The sequence below is a fragment of the Pithys albifrons genome, chromosome 9 (assembly GCF_047495875.1).
Source record: "Pithys albifrons albifrons isolate INPA30051 chromosome 9, PitAlb_v1, whole genome shotgun sequence".
NCBI lineage: Eukaryota > Metazoa > Chordata > Aves > Passeriformes > Thamnophilidae > Pithys > Pithys albifrons.
Window position 1 is genome coordinate 31,452,431 of NC_092466.1, and position 22,223 is coordinate 31,474,653.

General features: G+C 40.3%; 1 protein-coding gene across 3 annotated transcripts in view; it reads left to right on the top strand.

Annotated features, from left to right (window-relative positions):
- The window catches only part of ARID5B (AT-rich interaction domain 5B), a 118,042-nt gene that overhangs the window by 75,701 nt on the left and 20,118 nt on the right, over positions 1–22,223 (top strand). For all 3 annotated transcript variants that reach the window (XM_071563210.1, XM_071563211.1, XM_071563209.1), the window contains 4 exons: positions 4,004–4,116; positions 10,514–10,718; positions 13,185–13,237; positions 20,426–20,523. In XM_071563210.1, coding sequence (XP_071419311.1) covers positions 4,004–4,116; positions 10,514–10,718; positions 13,185–13,237; positions 20,426–20,523 — 469 coding nt within the window. The remainder of the gene's footprint in view (positions 1–4,003; positions 4,117–10,513; positions 10,719–13,184; positions 13,238–20,425; positions 20,524–22,223) is intronic.

Below are 22,223 nucleotides of genomic sequence, written 5' to 3' on the forward strand. Positions count from 1 at the left end.
TGTGGCTGTCTTACTTTGGGAGTCAGAGCCTGCTACTGAGCTTCCTGCGATTCCTGGTCTTTATTTCTGTGTACAGATGCCTCTGGATTGTCATGGTTTGATTCCTGTAGTCTGTAGACAGCTCACAACAGGCTTTGGGAGCAGCAGATCAGCTTCTTACTGGAGTACATTTGAGTCAGCAAAGATTTGCCAGTCTGCGTGTACAGATAATTAACTCCTTGTGCTGTGCATGACACAGGCTTTGCATTAACCTCTCAGGTGTGCCAGTTCGTTACAGAAAAACGTGGGGCATTGCTGGTGTTTTGGCACTACAGGACTCCTCTAAACTCAAGGAGTGTTACCTCTCAGTGTGTGCATATTGCAGTAGCTGTGTTTTACCTGGTCATACCTGAAATGTTTGCCAGGACTCAGCAGGTGAAATGGCTTTCTCAGTTGGGCCTTAAGTCACCTTCGTGGTGACTGGCAAATTTGGGATGAGCTGTGATCTCCAGAAGAGGCTCCTTGAGTCAGCAAACCTCCAGCGTGCAGGACACCTATGCTGTGCTAGTACTGATCCTTTTAATCACACCTGAGTAGAGGCAAAAAAAGTTCCCATCAGCCCGTCAAGGGTCACAGTGGATGTTTCAGTGGCCAAGTTTTCCTCTGTTTCAGGTACAACAAGAAGCAAAAAGGCAAACTTGTTGCCAAATGCACAGGAAAGAAAGTTCTTAAACTGGTACTATGTTGTATCTCTCATATTGTTACAGGCACTCAGACTAAAGAGGTGGCAAATAAATGCAAACTTTCCTCTGTACTTATTTATTCATTTTTTACTTTAATTTGCTTTGCTTATGTTCTCACCTTCTGGGAATGTGCAAGTTATCAGGTCTCACTGCCACAAATGCTTTCAGAAAATGAATTTGAAAGCCATATGCACAAACATGTGAAGAAATTGAATCATTTCAGATATTCCCAGGTAGTCATGCCAGAAGTCCTTCTCCACCAGAAAACAGAAAAAAACCATGGGGTTAGCTGTCCAGTAAATACTGAACATGTAGTGTCATCCTGAAAACTGACTGGGTCTAAGCCATAACATGTGTGTAAAACTGCTCTAAAATAATTATGGATAACAAATGCAAGGCATTTGCAGCATGCTCATGAATATGTCAGAAATTAAACAAAAAATGACAAAATTGAAACAAGTATGTGACTTGTAAATTATTTCTTCAGTCCTAGTCATATTTCCTAGCTCACGAGAACAAAATGGATGTCACTGAAATGCAATGATCTTCAAATAATGCATTTATTTATAATGATTTGGAGAGCAAATATTAATGGCTTTGTTTCAAGTGTGACTGGATGTATGTCAAATTTGTTTTCTTCTACAGAGATACTAGATGCAAGAACCTTCTCTTCTGCTACTAATTCCTATTGCTGCTTTCTTGCTAATTGTGTGTCAGATCTGAAGTGTTTTCAGGTGATTTAAAATCATACTACAGGGCGTGTGGGACGGTCCTTGTGTGTGCTGCACACAGGCCTTCCCTGCTGCAGCTCCTGAGCCACAGGGAGAATGCAAATACCCCATTTCAAAGTGGGTTTGTGCCAGTTCTGCCATGGAAGGCTCCAATTCAAACAGTGTTTATATGCAAGCTCAATATACCTGGAATTTAGGAACAAATGCCTTCTTGCTTTTAAAGCTTTTAGCAAAACATTAGCAATGCTTTATAGTGTGATACAAAGCAGAGTGCCAAAACTCAGCATAACAAGTATGTTTGGAAAACATTGAGCCTTGAACTAGTTTCTTTATTCATTAAAGAGAAAGAGGAGAGGTGGTGGATTCACTATCCCTGGAGGTTTTTCAATTGAGATTGGACGTGGCACTGAGTGCCATGATCTGGTAAAGGGACTGGAGTTGGACCAAGGGTTGGACTTGATCTCAGAGGTCTTTTCCAACCCAATCTATTCTATGATTCTATGAAAAGAAAAGAAAGAAAGAAAGGACAAGTAATTCACATGCAAGTGTGTTTGATGCTTGCTCAGCCGCATTGCTCTTGGCCGTGTGTTGGGCCAGGCTTGGGCTTCCATTCATTCGAAGGTGTGTCAGGGCGTTGTCAACCGAGGGAACATTTCTGGTTTCTTCAGTACCTGTTCAAAGAAGGTGCAATGCTGGGGCTGAGTGTGGTTAAGGATCTGTCCATCCCATCCAGGTCATGTGCCAAAGAAGAGCAGGCACGGGGAGACATCAAAGGCTGAGCGGGGTTTGTGAATCAGGCGGGGCGGCGTGGCCAGCGCTGGCAGCGGCTCGGGAGCCCTCGGAGCGCATCCCACGCTCCCGCCGAGCCGCTCATCCCTGGTTAGATGAGTAATGAAGCGGCCGGGGGAGGGGATTGTGAGCGCGGAGCGAACACTCCGGGTGCTCATTTCGTGTGAGACTGACATCCACACCACGTCGAGACTCCCAGCGACGTAGTGTGCAGTCACATGCTGTAGCATTCATGAGTACAGATATAAATCAGGCAGATGTTTGTCGACTGGAATGGGTAATAATTTCTTTCTCTCTTTGTTTGATTTTGCATGTTAGCCTCAAATGACAATTTCAGAATTGCTTTCTGCAGCACTTTTCAATAAGCAGAATGTGCCTCACTGGAGATAGATGGAGATATTTCTGTAGGGAGATGAACATATTTTTAGACAGACACAGATATGGACTTGCACCCATATGCACATATATATTTTTTTTATTTTTTTACTGCGTGCCAGTGTTGGGGGAAGAAAAAGGATGTGACTTTTGATTTTAAACCCTCAGCTTTTCTTTTTCTCTGAACAGACCAAATATGACAGTGTTACTCAAACTATAAAATCAAATTAGCACCCTTTATTGTTTTTGCAAACTAATTAAAATGTAAAATGTCCTGAAACCACTGGCTTACTGTGTGACAAATGTAAGATTAGAAACAATTAGAAGACACTCAAGAGGTTTGTGATGTTTAGATTTCTGACATTGTTCTAATCATCCCTTTAAGTAATGAAAACAATGGTTACCTAGAAATGAAAGGTTTAAAGGAAATTATCTTATTCAGTACAGTCATTAGTTAATGATTGTTTATCATTTTAAATGTTGCCATAGTAGTCAGAGGCTGATTTTTAAATCTGAAAGCAGAGAGGACATGTAATAATGAGCAAACATCTGCTTCATCTATTATTTCTGTATATGATCATAATTTATATTGTAATACCACTATTGAAAGATGAGTGTGATATTTTTTATGATGATCCATATCTCATTCCTCATATGGCTCAACACAGTTAGGATTTAGTCACTCTGTTATTTCAGAGCTGTTTTATCTTAAGAATTGGACAAAACTGAAAGTGATTCATGTTAATTTGTATGTGTGGTATGTAACCCTTATGAAACAATCAATCACTTATTTCAGTACTTGTCAACTTCCAGAACTAGTTGTTAAGGGTTTTTTTGATCCATTTCAGGACTCAAGGGTAATTTTTTATTTTTTTCTTAAACTTTTTCAGAAGAACTTTGACAAGAATGACAGGATGTATAAACATTTCTTGGAGCTGTAAGGAATTTCAATATTTCAGAACATTTCCAAAGCCAGATGTTTCCCAAAGTTGGAAATATTAGTTAGCAGTCTTGTTGAAGATTAGAAATAATAAAGGCAGCAGGGTAATTAATGCAAAGTTACCTATTAATATTCAATTTTGTTCTTTTTTGTACCATGGAGAAATATTTGTGCTTTCTCTCAGAGTCCTTTGGAGACCAGTGTTTGACTTTATATTAATTAGGTATGTGAAAGTTGAATAGATTAGCTTTGGGGGGATATTCTATAGACATGTATAGTGTGTCAAGATGTAACCCATGGAGAATGGGAATCTCGTAATAAGCATTTACTGTAGACAGATGTGTACATTTCTGTGACTGATTGAAGTGGAATTATTTATTATGCTTTCAGCTGTTAAGAATCCAGCATAAGACAATGTGCTCAAATTGTTCTCCATTAATTTTCAGCACCAAATCTTAAAGGCAGACCACGCAAAAAGAAGCCATGCCCACAGAGAAGAGATTCATTAAACGGCATTAAGGATTCCAACAATAATTCTGAAAGCAAAGCTGTTGCCAAGGTAAACCACTTAATAATAACTCTTTTCAGTACACTCTCCTTTTTTTAGGTACAACCCTGCCTTTGTTTCCCACCATGCTGTTTCAAATTTAGAGTGTAACTTATTTTCTTGAGGATGATAAATGTAATTTTTTTCAATAGTTTTATTTTTCACTTCAAATCATGCCTGTGTTCAAAGTTACCAACAACTATAATCACCTAACAACCTAATGCTATCAGCTTGTTGGTAACTGGTAGTGCTTAAGCTTTCTTGGCATCTAGTGTTAGTTTTCACATTCTGTGACACACAAACATAGTTTGTGACAGTATCTTCGAATTAAAAATAAACCTGGGAGCAGCTCACCCTGTTACAATGTACTTCTAAATATAAGTTTGAAGATAAACAGACTGTGAAACAAGAGCTGCTTCAGTAATGGTTTCTAAGAAGCACACACAAACGACATTACCATGATGTTAAGATCTTGACATTTTTAAATTAGAAAAAAAAAGATAAAGGCAGAAACTCAGTATGAAAGCTTAAAAAAAAATCTGGGCTGTTTCTTTAATACTTAGTGCTGAGCTGCATGTTCCAGGGTTTGCTGAATAGTGCATGCTTTAACAGAGTCTTCTGTATGTGCTGCAGTGCCTGGCTCTTACTGCAAGTAAAAATTGGTTCATTGATTTGTGTTTAGAGACTTAATCCTTTAGATATTTATGGGTTTGTGTCGTTTCCTTAAAATATTTTAAAATAAAGTTTCTGTAGTGTAAATTGCATCCTATTTTCTATGTTGTCTGAGTGGTTTTAAATAGGAATTTGGTTTTCTCTTAAAAAAAGCAGCACAAATGGCTCCTTTCAAGATGAGTTAATTTGAAACTCTAAGATGCAACGATGGAAAATTACTTAGAGCAATACTTGATTTTTATCTGAGGCAGAACTTTGTCACTCTGATACTTTTGAGCTAAACAGCTAAAGAGGTTTGCATATACTGAATTTTTACGCCAACTCCTGCCAAATCTACTCGTTTGTTAAATTAGATGAATGTGTATCTGAAAAATGTTTCCATTGTTGTTGACCTTCTCTTTAGGAAATACAGTGAATGTATAGATCCATTTGCGTCGGTATTGTTGTACACAGTGAATGTCCTGGGAGATTAGGAGGTTAAAGAGGTCAAGTGGAAGTGTTCTGCTCTCAGTTTCTCATAGGAAGGCAAATTAAATTCCACCTCCTCCTCCTCCCTAGGAGTTCAGTTAAAATTGGGCCTTCTGTTGATGACAATAAAAGAGGCTGAAGTTCATGATGAAGCTCTGCCTTTAAGTCACTGTTTCTCTTCTTTTTGTACCCTATTGTGCTCAGCTGGAGTCTGTACTATCATATTAGACAGGCATGGAAAGAGGCAATGGAGCCTGGTGCATGGAGTTGCAGGGTCCTGCCAGATACTATAGTTTGTCTGAATGTTTTCTCTGTGAAAGAACGTGCAAAATCTGCGGTGTGAAAATGTCTCAATTTGCCTCAATTTGCCTCAATTCCCCTTCCCCCAAGGCATTTTTCATGTTAAAATATTACCAGTGAACTGCGGCATGAACCGTATTGTCAAAGCACCCTGGACTGTAGCACAAGCAGTTCTGCCTCTTCAGCACCTGATATATAGGTATTAGATAATTAAAAAATACAGTAACACTTCACACCAAATTGTTTATCCTCTCTGTTTATATTTGGGTTCACCCTACTAGTCAGATGGGAGGATATTTCAGATAAGAAGTAATTCCGCCTATTTATCTAGTCATACTGTGCTCATCATTGTGCAGATATTAATAGCATTAATTATCTTGGCCAGCTTAATTTCATTATAAATAATAGACATGCTCATGATATAATGTCCTTGCATGTAGTCACACTGACTTCACTGTGGCTCTTCACATCAATCTGTGTCTCAGAGCTGTGGATGTACTTCAGTAAGAGGAGGACAGCGAACCAAACCCTCTACAGCAGATGTGCTGCACTTAATACAGACCATGCCTGTGGGTTACTGGGGAAGCAGGGAAAGTGTATTTGGGGAAGGGGGAGAATGGAGATCCACCTACTGTCTTCTCATTGCTGGGAGCAGTTGGGATGTTAGGTCATCATCTGAAGCTCCATGTTGGACTTCTCCGTTGCTTATCCTCCTCTGTCAGTCCTCCATCTCCAACTTACATTGACAGTGGGTCCGTGGAGAGCAGGGTTGGACACTGCTGGTGTAAACAGGACAAATCCACTTGTGTCAGGTGCTGAAGCATTTTTGGCAGTGGTCCTGCCCTTATTGCTCTTCCCCCTGAAATCCCTTTTGACCAGAAGTTGTGCTGCTTGCATTCTTACATCATGTCCCTCAGTGTCTGGCAGCCGCCTCATTTCCTGGTGGTGGAGCGATGGCTCTGACGGAGTTGCAGTGGCTGCATGGTTTGGGTCAGGAAACAGCAGAAATGGCATTCTGAATTCTGTGGATTTGAGCCTCTCAAGACCAATGCAAGCTGCCTGGTTGTAATGACTTGCTGAATGGCATATTCTCAGCTGCCAGTGACTAGAAAGCTTTGTACCTTCTTACAACGTAGTTCTCACTAGATGTGTTTACCCTGAACCATCAGCAGATAATTTTGGAGGCTTTTACAGATACCTGACATGGAAAAGCATCTGGTTGGGTTGGAGCAGCTCTGAGTAAGTCCCAGTGTAGGTGGCTTGTTAAAAATAGAGTGATAGCAGTACAGACAGTGTGGTCCTGGACCTGCAGGTGTTGCCATGGAAAGTGGGTCTTTCATGTGCCACTTCTTGCTTTTGGTCTCCTTGCTGGTAACTGCATCCATTTCAGTACATCCAGGGGAAGATCCCATGGGAGTTCCCTCCTTGTCTGGGAAGAGAATTCAAGGCCATCTCCTTGGGCAGGATCAGCTCTCCTGGAGCGAGAAATATCAAGCTCTTCTCTCCAAACACCCCCAGGACCCTGGAGGCTTTCATACTTCACTACTTCATGTCGTCAGTGCTGGACAGGCTTTTGGGACTTGTAGGCTCCAACCTGACCCTCATTGTACCTGCTTCATCCTGCCAAAGAGTGTTCCCATTCGATGTGTGCAGAGATGCATTCTAAGGCTTTTTAAAACTGGCTGATCTGACCATTTCGAAGAGCTGAAAGGATTAACTTGTTAAACACAGAAATTGTCCCCAAATGAATCTACTCATTACATCTCCTAGTGCAAATGCTGAAGCAAATCTCTCACTTCATTTGTACAGCAAGATCTGGGAAATTAGTTTAAAACTTGCCAGGATATGCTTTTCCTGTGGCCACAGGTGGCCTGGCATGCTCTCAGACTTGGAGATTTATTCTGAGCGCCTCAACCATTATCTGACTGAAACTGTAAAGTGCAGGTCTGTAGTGCTCTGTGTTGTGTGTGACCCCTGGCAGGAGAAGACAAACACACGGGTGTACCCATGAATGTTCATGGATCATTTGGTTACAGGCGATCCACCTCTTACGGAACACACAGCAGGAGGTGGTCAGATGTTCCAGAGCCCATCTCAGGGCACCTGCAGCCTATCCACACTGCAGCACTGGGCTGCCTGTCAAGGCCTGAGCCCTCAGTTCCACTGTGGAGTTGTTACTCACACAAAAGGCTACAAAGAAAGAGCTGTGGAAATTGAATTCTCCCTTTGTAATCGAGTCATTCAGGTTTTCTGAGCAGACCAGAAAACAGAGCATGGGCAAGGAGAACTCTATGCTCAGGACGTTCCTCTAGATCTTTACCCTCCAGTAAGATTTCAAATTCTGTTTTGAAAGAGAAGGGCAGTTTGTGGTGCTTTGTACAAATCTGGCATAATTCTCACCGATTCTGACATGTTTATGCTGGATTTACACTGTTGTTACCCAGAATGCCATTTGGCCCTTTTGGTTCTCATTAATCATTGGCCATGGCATTCATCTGTGTTGACTGTCAGACGGTGGGGAGGTTCCAAAAGTGAGGCTTGGGCCTTGAACATGGAGTAGATAAAGCATTGCAGCCTTCATCAAAGCTTCACTGAACCTGACACTGCTTGGAGTCCATCCATGCCATTTTGGCACCTGAGTTCCACAGGTGCTTTGACCTTGCTTCTCTGTAGACAGGAGATAAGGAGTTTGTGTGTACCATGGATTTTTCTCCCTCCTGGTGGCTTTCTTAATGTTACTTCATTTGTTTCCCTTTGTCTCCTTAGGAGTAACATCCCTTGCCTTTAGTTTGCTTGCATAGCAGTGAGCTTTGATTTCAGCTAGTGTTCATGCCCAGATTGTCTTTGCTAACATAGTTCTGAATTGTCCAGTTTGAAAAAAAATCCAAGCAAGCAGTTAATAAAACTGAATAATTGTTCTGAGGTCCAATGAATTTGTTCCAAATTTGTAGCTCAAATTAAAAATTCTAAAATCAATGAAGTCATGCATTCATATTGGCAGTGGTAACTCATCCTTTGGTGAAGCCTTGAAACCTACGACAATGTAATCTGAACTTTATAAGGGGAAGCTGTTAAATAATTTTCATGAGGAGCCAAAGGAAAAAAGTCAAGGGCTACAACTCTGACCTGAAAAGTGGATGAGGAAATCCAAAGTTCACTTAATAGGAAAAAATCCTGTTAGCTGCATTGAGCTTTGGATAGAACCCAGAAGTTTAATCAACAAGCATATCTATTACTAAAAGGCAAAACATGGTGTCTTGTGCCATAGAAAGACAGTATCTCTTGGAGCTGTGCAGCTGGAGAATATCAAGCAGTACAGTGAACATACTTCAGAAACAAGTGATGAAGAAAAATCCCTCAGGAAGTCCATTTCCCAGTCCCTGCTGCATTGCCTGGGAAGAGTGAACCTGTACCCTGCAGTGCTCAATGTGGAGATTTTTCAGCAGCATCAATTACCATGGAAAAACAAAAAAAGCTATCATTGCTTTGTCCAACATCTGTGGAAAACTACAGAGGCAGATAACATTGTCAGAACTTTCTGCAAAGTTATTACCTGGAGAAGCATAAAGGTGTTGCATTCCCTGTGCCTGAACTGCAGGATAGCTTTATTAAATAATAAGTACATTGTGGTCTTTCTAATGCTATGTTTGCTGTTTGTTTACGAGCACTTACGTAATGCTCTACACAGCAGTTGTTTCCAAAATGTCAACAAGTACCTGGGAAGCACCTGGTTTAGCACTGACAGTTCTGAGGGAAAGTCCATTGGCTGCTTGACCAAGGGCTCCTACTTTCCTGTGCAGTAAGATATACTCTGCTGTCCTCCTAAAATACAAAATATTGGCTCAAAGTCTCCCTGCTCCCTCAAGGAGCACAAAGAACATGTCTTGGATGGGGTATGGAACTGCCAGAAGGCTCCTGACAGTGCTCGAAAGCCTTGAAAGGACAGTGCAAATCCCGAATATGTGTAACCATCTCCACTATTTGTATTAGAGGACTTCCAGTATTCCATTGGAAATGTATTCATCACGTGGTCCCACTGTCTTGGTCACCTGGAGCTTTTACACATCAGCTTGCAAGGTTGCTCTTTTTAAATTTTTTTTTGCATACAGACATTAAGTGAATGTAATTTGCTTGATTCAATGAGGGGATTATCTTCAGGAGGGACTGCAGGATTAAGCCAGTCTCACTGGATATTTTTCTCCATGTTTGAATGGAGATAAGAGGTAAAGTGGTTCCAATTTGTTGGTTTCCTGACTGGCACACGTCTGCTGGGCAGGCCAGTGGGAGACCTGGGGTTCTGGGACTCCAGTGCATTGGGGCTGCCAGTGTCTGCCAGCAAAGGCTCCAGCTACCAGCCTCTCCCTCCTGTGAAAGACTTAGGGCTGTGCTTAAGTTTAAGCAGATGCACAAATCCACAACACTTGAGTCCATGCTACAGCAGAACCTCCACTGGAGTGCTGAGAGCTCTGCCCGGGTAAGGCCTGCCAAGGTTTGCATCTGTTTTGGTGGGCCCAAGGAGACAAAAATGTGTTGTTTCAGGGCTGGCTGCTGAGCATTCCTAGAAGGAAAGGTCTGAGCACCCTCAGCTTCAAGGGTTGTCCATGGGAGTTGGCAATGCTCGGGTGTCAATCCTGGTATGAAGGTTATTATTAGACTTACTAATGGCAAGTTATGTGAAGGATGGAAGCTGTCTGTGACATAGCAATGTATAGGCATAAAAATGCAGATCTGGAGAGCATTACCAATGAGTTATAATGATTTAAAGATGTGGCTATTTAAAAATGTTGTGACTAAGATTCAGAACAAGACATTTAGCTCTATAAATAGCTTCCTTTGTTTCCCCTCAAACACAGTCACGTGGTTTGGCCTTCGTTTTTTCAACAGTCCATTCTGCCAGGAGAGGGTATTTATTCCTTAAGTGAAAATTAAAGGTTACCCAGATCTGATATGACATCTTTTCTTTTCCCAGGTAAAATGTGAGGCTAAGTCAGCTTTGCCCAAACCCAAGAGTAACAACAGCAACTGTAAGAAAGGCTCAAGTGAGGATAAATCAAAGATTGCCGTAGGTGAAGAATGCAGAGCTGATGAGCAGGCTTTCCTTGTGGCTCTTTATAAATACATGAAAGAAAGGAAAACACCAATTGAGCGAATACCCTACTTAGGTTTTAAGCAGAGTAAGTATCCTTTTTCTCACTTTCTTGTTGACATTTTAAAACTGTTTGGCTTCTCTGCAGAAAGCACTTGCACACAAAGCCTATTTTAAAGCCTTATGGATGGGGGGGACCATATTTATATCTACACATTGTTCAGTCCAGGCATTTCACTGTCTTATGCCTAGATTTGCATCTCTTCCTTCTGGGGTAGTTGCTGCCAGATATTTATAGGTTTAAATCCGCTGATTATGACTAGAAATAGGCATGTTGAAAACTCTCTAGTTTTCTGTTTTGTAAATCTGCAGCGTCTGTAATGCCTTTCTTCTGAGTTAATAATATGACGTATCTTTATTGTGCCCAGATGTTCTTTATGAAAGGACAAATATTAAAGGAAGACATTTAAAGGTGGTCAAGAAAGACACAAAAGGGATCATATTTTTAAGCCCTGAAATGTGTTTATAGTTAATAAATTACTGACCTTGAAGGATATAAAACCAGACTGTATCTGTTTAATACAGAATGCAATGTTTAGAATTGCTTTGGCATGTACAGTTTGTAGTGCCACAATCTGTAAAACAATTGTAGGTGGAGAAGATACAGTTGTAACTGAATTTTGCATAAATACTGCAGCACAATGTATATCTTTCACAGTTTCCAACAAAAGCTATAAATGGAGATATTTTTTCTCTTTATCTATAGATTGAATGATATTTTATTTCCTTAAAGGGAACACGCCATGGATTGAAATATTATTTACTCTAATTTATCTCCCAGATTAAAACCATGTGTTATTTTGATGAAGAATGTCAAACCTGTATGTTTTACATAACAATTTACATACCTAATAGCAATTGGCACTGATTGCAACAGGCCTCCAGCAGCCATTATAAACTTATATAACTCCAAATGATTACAGTGTTTGTCTGAAAACTGGCTGCTTGAAATGGAAGTAAAATTAATGTACTATGAACAGCTTCGTTGCATTATGCATTGATTCAGATTAAATCAAGGCCTAAGCAAAGCTCTTGATAGCTTTGAAACAGTACAAGGTTCAATGAGGCTTTCAGAACATTTTGTGTTGAAGAAACTATTTCTTCCCCCCCCACCCCTCCCCATTTTATTCTGCATTCCCTCAAGCATGGAGACAGGGTGGGCTTGCAAGACAAGCTAACATATTATTTCCAAAATTCCCCACCGGGGTTAGGACCCTTTGCTAACATTTAGCTGAAATACACTGAGACTTGCCTGACATTCATTATAAATTAGGGGCCTGATCCAGCAAATACTTAAATACCAAGAGTAAGTATGCTGAGAAGAGCAGAAATGTTTGCAGGATGGGGCTCTGTGTTTGTCCAGCAAGCCTTGTGCAAACATTGCCAATATAAATAGGTTAGTGGAAAAAGGCAGTGTGTACACTCCAAGAAAGCAACCCCATGGAGAAAGAGATCCAGTCCTCCATGGTCCACAGCATTGCTGCTGACCTCAAGTATTTGTAGTCTGTCCATGGGGAATCACCATTTGTTGATGGACTCACGTATACACCTTTCATAGGGCTGAAAATTTCTTCTTCCAACAATTAAAATAAAAACAAACAAACAAATAAATAAATAAATAAAATAATTTAAAATATAAAATAATTTAAAAATAAAATAAAATAATTTAAAATATAAAATAATCAAAATAAAATAATTAAAAATAAAATAAAATAAAATAAAATAAAATAAAATAAAATAAAATAAAATGAGACACTAGCAGCAAGCAGTAGCCCCATGGCTGGGATGAAAAGCACATGAAGGAGCGGGGGGCAGTTCTGCAGGAAGTAACAACTGTCTCCCAGCAGATCTTTTGAATTGAGTTGCCTCCATGCCTCCAACCCCACAGCCATGGGCAAGGCACAACCAGCCACAGCATAATTATTATGGTAATGCTCATTTGTGCTCCATCTGGGTTCATTCACACAGGACCCGTTAGAACGCAGCTTATTGTTCATTGGTTATGGAGACCATTATCTGAGCTGCAGTAAATACTGGATATTGTTGTCTAATCGATAGACTTTCTCTGTGAGCCAGTGTGTGGCTCATGCTTGCTTGCTAGTGAAATCAGTTTTAAGCAAATAATTAAAAGCAACATTCTTCCCAATGAGTAATTTTTATTATCAAAGTTATGGAAACATGCTACAGTCATTATACCTCTTATCAGCAAAGTCAAATGAGCCCATTACCTTTGTCTCAGTGTATTTTTCCAGTCCTGTTAAGGAATCTATAAGTGTGTTCTCTTATATGTAATTAAAAATATATATAGAATGGGCTAATATTTACTCTTGAGATTATTTAAATACCTCTTTGGAAAATGTTTCATGGGACCTTTTTCAGGGGCTGTGAGCTTTTTTTTCTCTATTTTTCTTTTTTTTTAACTGTTTAATTTACATTTCTTGAAATTTGTTGGCTAATGCAATGCTTATCTAAATACTTATTGTCCCTCTAACAGTTAACCTTTGGACTATGTTTCAAGCTGCTCAAAAACTGGGAGGATATGAAACAGTAAGTGTTTAAGTAACTTAAATGAAATAATTGTGCAATCTAACTTTTCCCTGTAAGGAAAAAAAAATGTAAAGGCAAACAATCATTTGCTGCATTTTAGACTAGCTATAGACATTGTGGGTTTATTGGACCATTTTTGGAAACAGTCCCAATTAGTTCCAGGTTTGGCAAAATTGTAAACTTGTCGTAAAAACTACAAGTGGAAAACATATGTAACTCTTCCCTGTCAAGGAAATTAGTTGGGTCTGTAATTTTTTCCCATGTTGAGAAAGGGCTATTATTGTACAACAAGCCAAGATTGCATAAAAGAAATTTCACTTGGCAACATCCCTGACATCTGTTCATGTCTAATATGGGAAATGTATTAAAGGCTTTCAAAAGTAATCAGCATTGTCCATTAAGGAAGAGTATGCTGCAGAATCTTCTCTTATTCCAAGTGTAAAAGATCTTTATTAGGCAAGGGTCAGTACCACATAAACAGGAAGTTATCAAAGTAATTCAGAAAAGTCTCTGACACTTGTTATCAGTTAACCATATCTGACAAGAGCAGTTTATTTTTAGCTCAGAGGAAAATTTGATGGCCACGGATTTTACAGAATGTATTTTGAACCAATAAAATATTAGAGCAACAAAGTTAGATTAAAATCTTGAAATGAGAAGAAAGAGCTGCATTAATATGGCACATTGAGATGACATCTGTAATAAAAAAACAATTGACATAGGAAGATGTCGTCACTGGAAATATTTTCTTTGCACACAATGATCAGATTAAGTTGTTCAGTTCCTGCTGCAGTTGGATGAAAGAAATTATTTTTGCTTTGTTTACAAAGTAGTCTGGGACATATCTGTGCTGTGGAGAAACAAAAAGAAGAAATGCACTATCAAGAAACTGAAAGTCTTTTGAACCAAAATGCAAAACTCACTGTTTTCCTTCCATACAATAAAGCACATTGTTCTGTACCTCAGCAGCCCGGGGTGGTTAGCATGGGTGTGCCTGGGATTTTGTGAAACATGAAATCTAGCATTCTTAAAAAATATATATGCTTGATTTGGCTTTTATTGTTCTTCTATCTTTCATTAATCAGCACATCCCATGCCTGTGTAGAGGGGTGTGTGTAGGTGTGCTCATGGGTATGTATGAATGAAGAGCTGCCATAGATGGATCATTGCAGCAATTACGACAATTGCCATGAGTTGTAAAGTGCAGTGAAAATGAGGGCTAAAATCTTGAACTTGATCAGAGCACTAGGGGAGGCCATGAGGGAGATTGAAAGGAGAGTGGCAGGGTCAGGCTGCTTGTCCATGGAGATGAACAATTTTCATGGCAGTTTTCCAGGTCTGTGTGAAGGGACCAAGTATAGGAGCTGGGATCCCAAAGTGGTGACTTGCTGGAGAGAGCTGAGTTTCAGTGCCAGAGGGAAGAGGGATGGATTTAGGGATGCTGAAGCAGGTGAACCCCTGTGCCAGGGGCAGAGCAGGAATAGAATGGTGAGTTTGTGACCACAAGGCCAGAGTGCCAGGTCTGCCGACAAATGCAGAAATGTAAGAGGATCAGAGGGGAAGGATCACATATGTGAGAATGTCATCCAGAGTAGATTCAGTTTACCCTTGTCTCAAAGCTCCTTTTCTCAGTGACAGATGTTCTCTGTTGTTCAGGGACAGTTGTCACCTTTGGTGAAAATGCACCAGTGGGGCTTGTGCTTCATAGGGAGTAAACTAAGCAATTGGTTGCTGGTCAGTAAATGGCAAGGCAAGCATAGCTCACCTCACACGCTCTGACATACCTGAGAGCCCAACTTTGTTTGGAGAGTGACTCTGGCTAAAATGATGGGTCTGATCCTGGTTTTATGATGTGAGCGGCATCTGTGCTCTTTGCAGGTGAGCTGAAGGTGGGAGGACTGGTGATGCAGTTTAAATTGTACATGGACCATGAGGTTTCCTGAGCTCATTCTCTTCTGTTAACAGTCTCATCCTCAATACGGATCTGCCTTTGCTTTAAATTCCCTAAGTATTAAATCAATAGCTGTTGCAACACTTTGACCTGTGCACACCTTGGTTTTTATTATTTTATGGCCAGTTGATATTAATTGAGTTTGCCAAGCTGCATTCATTTGTATATGTTTTATCATAATGGGCACTGCTGAGAAGCTTTTGTGTTTGATTCATGTTTCGTTTTTCACAAGGCAGTGGATGATTGGGGTGACATGGACCTCAGTATCAGTTCTAGGATCTTAGGCAGGTCTGCTTAGATGCAGAAATTTCGAGTGAGTGCTGTAATTCAATAATGACAAGAATCCATCTCTCACACACAGTACTGTCTGTCAGTGAGGAGAACTCGTGCAGAGCAACGGCTTTCTCAAACCTGCCCTCATTAATACGTATTTATCTCTGTGTACCCTTCCATCTGGTGTGAACAAACCATTTGTTCATTATAAGGGCTTCATCCCCTTTAACTTGTTTTAAAAATCAAGAGGTTTGTGGTTTGTGCATTGAAAGAGAAATAGGTCTTTACTCCTAGAACTATTGTAAATAAAAGAATATTTAAAAGTAGATATTTGACTTCAGCTTGTGACAGCCATTTTATGAACAGGAAACAGAAAAAAGATTGGTTAAAATGACATATGGAAACTTAGAGTGGTCAGATGAGTAGTTTTTTACACTTCCCCAGTTAAAGCAGTTACAAACTTTACATCCTTGTGTTTGGCAGAACGATGACAGTCTGCCCATTTTCGGTTTTATCCATTCCCTGTCCACCTTGTCCATGCATAGATGTTTCCATGGGATTTAAAAAACATTTTTGAGCAACAAGCAGAGATCATGTGCAGTGTTTTCCAGCTTCTGCACAGATTCACAGAAAAATGAAAGACCTTTGAGTCCAGTCCTGTTTGGATAAGGATCTAAAAGTGACTGAGAAAAGCCAGGGATTGGATTTGAGATGCAGAGAACAACTTTCTTAGCCATCTGTCTGACTTTCCTTTATTGTCATGGGCTGGAATGGATCCAGTGAGGCTTGACATCTAGAGAGCATTACCTTTGCATATGGAATATACATGCAGGATATCTAATAGTGTCAAGTCATGATTGTGCGTCATATTTAAGGGCTCTCCAGATGGAGTACTTATAAGAGTCATTTCTCCTCCATTTGATTACTAATTCTTAGTTAGTTGTCATCTGTAACTGTGTAATACCACGCTCCCTTGTACTTCTTGTTGGACATACTACAGGCTTAATAAAAATAGCAACCTGTACAAGTTAATTTAAGTCCTTAACAGATGAAGCTGTCTCTTTGGAGTTGGTGGAATCATATTTCTCTTAAACAAAGATATGTGAAACGAGCATCTTTGTTATTAATAATAGGAGAGTGCATTGGAAAGCACTCTCTATAGCAGACCTTCACAGTATCAATAATTTAAAATGTCCCCAAATCACTCGATGAAATACAAAACAATGCCACTTTTAAAGAGGGCATCTGCAAGTGGCATTTAACAGCCATTGCATGGAATTCTCTCAGTCACCCTAAGTCAAGTGAGTAAAAGGTGCAGATATTCATAGCTGGGAAACTTTCAGGATTTACCTAAAGAGTTGTCCTTGGCAAGTCATGAAGTAACATTTTTCCTTTTGAGCCAACATGAAAGGAGTGCCTTGGTATGTTTGCAGAAGTCTGTGCTGCTGAATGGACTCTACCTGGAGATGTCTTAGAAAGATAAAGGGTAAAAAGAAAATTAGGTGGAGCTTAACCTTTAGTGTGTAGCAGCTTAGATTTTGCCAAAGGTCAGTGGGATCCCATTTAGCAACAATAAAGTGCTTTAGTTTTTAAAAATTAATGATTGACACACACGGCAGTCCTGTGTCTGGGCAGGCCCGAAGAAACTGATATACCAGTGGAATGCAAAGCTACCTGGGTTTGTTTCATACAGAGCTAATACCCAGAGCTCTGTTTTGAAGAGAGCTGTGAACATCATGTACCATGATGAGAAAATCCTGTATAATGTTTGCAGCAGGAAAAGCAAGAAGCCTTTCAGAAGGAAGGGAGCTGGGATTGCAGTGCAGAAGACTTCAGTGTTTTCAAAGCAGAAGACACCATTAAAAGCTTGTGTATAAACCATCCTGTACTTTTATAGATAAGATCATTGGTTTTATTTGGTTGTTCTTGAATACCAGTCACTGCCTAATACTCCCCTTATAGGAACCAGATTAGATCTGCTCTCAAGTCCCTGGGCAGACCAGTCTCTTGCTTAACTCCAGTTTCTACTGGTTGGGAAAGATGTCACAGAGGCAAACTGTAGGAGGGTTCTGCAAACCAGAAGACTGCTATAAAACTAAAGCCAGCATTGGAATGGAAAGCTGTCAGAGATGGCAATTGCAGTATTGCCTGTGCAATTGCCTTGATTAATGGGTCAGCCTGGAGCATCCTGGCACTTCCAGAAATGTGGCAGGTGCTGGGAGGGATATATATATACTGGTAGGAGCAGGGGAAAACAAATTGGAAAACTAAAGCAGCAAAGGCAGACAATGTTGGTGGGAACCACAACTATAAGCAAAACATTGCCAAGCATTACCCTCCTCGGGAAGTTCTTTGTCACTGAGGTGACTGGGAGGAACTTGTATGAGAAAGGAAAGCAGTCCTCAGTTTGGATGTGGTCAACAAGGACATCCAGCTTGAGCAGTGCTGCCCTGCATGCCAACAGTGAAGCTTCCTCAGTGCAGCACTTTGTTCAGATTAAGGATGTAATTAATCGGTTCCTTTAGTCCTTTGAAGTTTATTAAGCATAAAAAATAAACTTTCTAGAACAGGGGAAAACTCAACCCCAGGCTTTGTTAGAATGACAATTGTTTCAGGCAATGTCAAATTTAAACTTGGCTCTGTGTGTGGGAGGGCACAGCTCTGCTCATTGCCAAGGGGCTCCAGTCCATTGCAGAGGTAGAACTGGATAACACTGGGGATATGGGCAGCATAGAGGAAAGAGACACCAAAAATGATCCTGGAATTTCAAGAGGGTTCCCTTTTCCCCTTAAAGTTGGTTATGTATACTGGTGTTCCAGCTTGAGTATCAGCTCTTGGGTCAGCTCACAGTGAATGAGACTCTAAAGTTAACATTTTCCTTTTGAAAATGGAGACGGTGCTTCTTAGTCACATCGGGATGTTTAAAAAGGGGACTTGCAGTAGTATATTGCTAACTAATCCTTGGCTTTCATTTAAGGCTTCTACACAGCATCACTGTTCTTAGCCAAGGCATCAGGTCCTGGCCCACAGCCTTGCAAGCCAGCCAGGCTGTGCTTGTCAAAGGGTCAGAGCATAGACCTAAGATTGGCTTTGTGCACTTTTGTTGCCCTTGTCTGTGAGCCTGCCAGAGACTTGATTTAAATATAAAGCCACTTGGAGCAGTCCTCAGGGGATCTCTGATGTTTTGGGAGCTACAAGAAGGCAGCTTAGGTGGCTGTCTGGTTGTGCCTCTGTCCTCTGCTTGTCCTGAGGATGAGTGGAATGTAGGAGAGAGAACCAGAGGTAGCTTTCCATTCAGGCATTTCTCCACAGCAGGGTACTTGGTCCAACTCTCAATTGACCTCTTGGGTTGCATAAGGAGGATCCATTCATATTCTCGGGATGTGATGTTCTTTATGGCTCATTAGAACTCCGGTTCTTCTAGCCTTTTAGTAGTAATAATAAGTAGAAATGTGGGTAGCCTGGGGAAGAGACAGCATAAGAACTTAAACCAAACAGACTTAGGATGAACCTTATCCTCAAATGAGTGTTTGATTTGTATTTAAATAATTTGTTTGTGCAGATTTTATCCTTGAGTTACTTGAATCCTTGTGCCTGTGGCCTCTGGGTTTGTTATAAAAGACTGAAAGTAAAATTAGTGAATGAAGTCAGTTCTTTTGGCTCTAAATAGGGTTGAAGCTAAAAGGTGGGGTTTTTTCAAGTATCTATAGGTGTAAACTATGCTCAGGTACTAATGGTGACTTGGCAGTGCTGCTGTTTTCTGCAGAACTCTGAAAACAATAAATTGGCAGAAATTGTAACATTATCAAATGATAAGTCTCCAGCCATGCTTTTGGCTCTGGAGAATAATTTCTGCAAAGGAAGAGTTTTCCTTTTATATTCAGCAAAAGAGAAACACCTCTTACTCTGTACTATCTAATGATAGTAGCTATCTCCCCTTGTTTAGATTAAAATTACAGGCCTCAGATTGCAAGTTGTAATATTTGTTTTCTTCTGATTGCTGCCTTTAGCTCCTCAGTAAACGCCATTGACTGCTCTGTGGGTAACTCTGAAGAAGCCTCCAGGGCTGAATACATTAAAATCCGCAGCATTCCACAGAAAATGACAAAATTCTCCCCAAATTGCCCCTACAGTTTTCCACCAGCCTTCTTTATGAGCTGCAGGCAAAAGAGGGTGATCTGTTGTGCTTGTCCTATTCCTGTTTTTCTTCCTGTTTTAAATATAGCAGAATATATAAAATAATGAAGTGGTATTCAGAAACAATCCTTTTGCCAGGTCTTCCATCTGTTATTCTGTATAATCCTAATTTCTGTACAAAAAAACCCAGAACCATGGTATGCAACTCAATATGTTACAAGATGTTTATTTTTATCAGCATGGTCCAATAAAGTTCATAGCTCAAATATTAACATTGGAGTACGTTAAGATTTCATTAGTATTTGATCTATATATTTTACTGACATAAATGGATAAAAATAAACAGCTTGTAACATATAGAGTTATGGACTATGCTTTTATGGATTTACAGAATTCTGTGGTGGATTTGAGTTTTGCAGCAGATTTATTTTCTCTAATTCAGTTAAAATAACTATGTAATCATTATTTGTGCTGAGTATGGTTTGAGCTTCATTTTCATAATTCACCATGGGATTTGTCTGCATAACTTCTGATGGTTAATGACCCTATATTGATTGAAATTCTCTTTTGTGAGTCCGTATTGCTTGTGACTTGATAATGAATCAGTCAGATCACTCCATTTTAGAAAGAAAGAAAACAGACATTGTGTTAACTTAAAAAAAAAGACACCCAAAGCTCTGTGCACTCTATATATTCTGTAGGGGCTTTTATAGTGCTTGTAGTACATGCTGTTCTGAAAGTGTCACACATGCATTTGTTGTTGTGAACTCAAATGCTGTAGAATCTATAAAGATGCAAGATTAAATTTTCCACTGCCATTTTTACAGATAACAGCCCGTCGACAATGGAAACATATTTATGATGAATTAGGTGGTAACCCTGGAAGCACAAGTGCTGCTACATGTACTCGCAGACATTATGAAAGGTAAGATAACAAATCTGAAATGCTTGTTTAATAATGAAAAAATTAATTTGGAAAGCCTTCAAAGCATTTTATAAAGAATTAGAGAAGAAGAGAGAGGTTTCGTAAAGATACAGTAAATATTCCCCCAACAGTTTAGTCAGATAATCCATTGTAATTTAAACCAGAGTGCCTGTCTCCAATGACTAAATAAATAAAACAAACATCTGATTTTTCTTTGGTCTATATCTTAATTTTTGCGACAGCTTTCTGGTTAAAGAAGCTGAAAAAATGAGCAAAACATATTCAAGGAAAGATAAGAAACGACAGCTAATTGATGCAAACACTTGTCTTCTGTCGTTTTTTAGGAATACCAATTAAGCAAATTGTGGTTGTGATCAAAATAATGGGGTGGCCCACAAAGCAGGGTGCTGTTAATGTTGTAGGTCATGCCGAGCGTTGCATTCCTCTTCTTCATTGCATTCCTTCCCTCCTCCCTGCCTGCGAGCTGCTGCCAAACACTCTTTCTCTGCAGCCATTGTTGCTGGTCAGAACTGTTGATTTTTTATTCTTCCCATGTAGATAATAACTTCCAGGGCTTGTGAAGCCAGCACGCATTGAATAAAATACTGGAGCTGGAATGTTGTTTTGGTTTGGTATGGTTTTTAGAAACAACTCCCTTTTTTTCTTTCTTTTTCTCTTTTCTCTTTTTTCTTTCTTTTTCTTTCTTCCAGTGTTTTTTTTTTCCTTAGACAAGCAAATGCAAATGAAAGCTCAGAAATTTCAGGCTCAGATAAGGAAGGTCCAGTCTCTCGTTCCTGGACATAACCAAGTTACTTTGCTGGGGTCAGGAAGGGATCATACTTGCCTATGCAGAAAGCAGCACAGCTGAGCTGTGCTCAGTGGGCAGTTTTTCTCCTTATTTTAGTGCTTCACATGTTGGCCTCTCCAAGGGACACACTACCATCCTCATGGAGAGGGGGGAACTGGTCACATTCATGTACAGGAGACACCTCCAGCAGAAGGGCCCAGGTGCAGAAAGAAGTTGCATGTAATGAATGCCACTGTAAAAGTTAGAAGCTTTCTGGAGGTTGAGCCAAGCAGCAGAGCCAACTGAGTGAGCTGCTGCGCATGTCAGGCGGAGCTTTTCCCTGCCCTTGCATTGCAGACAAATGTTATAGATTGTTGTATTGACTCATCAGATTGTGGGGATTCAGCTCTTCCCTTCCATCATTACAGCCCGGAGAGTCTCAGGGCTTCCTCTTGCACCCAAGCCAGCTGATGAGTTTCCAGTTGGCAGCCTGGCTCTTCCCTCGCCAGATGTGCTTTGGAGGATGTTGTTTGACAGAGGAGACCCAGGCACACATAAGCATTAGGTCTCTGTGGGTTTGGGCTGCAGAGGGAGCAAGCTTTGCTGAGCTCTGTGTTGAAATCCTGGAGTCACTGGTGTCTGTTGTAGTTGTGGAAAAATAAATGAGCCATTCACAAATACTCCAGGAACCCCTTCACTTTCTCCTGCTTTTCTGACAGTGTTTGATGCTAGTGCTTTATTTTTTTGTATGTAAATCCCTTCAATTGCACTCATCTTCCATGCGTAGACTCATGTGTGTGCCTGACTCAGCAGTTTCTTGGGGCATGCTGAGAAGTGCCACAAAACCCAATGTGCTCACTAGAAAATCTGAGCAGACTCATGATGCCTTCAAGATTGAAAAGCCTTTCCAGCC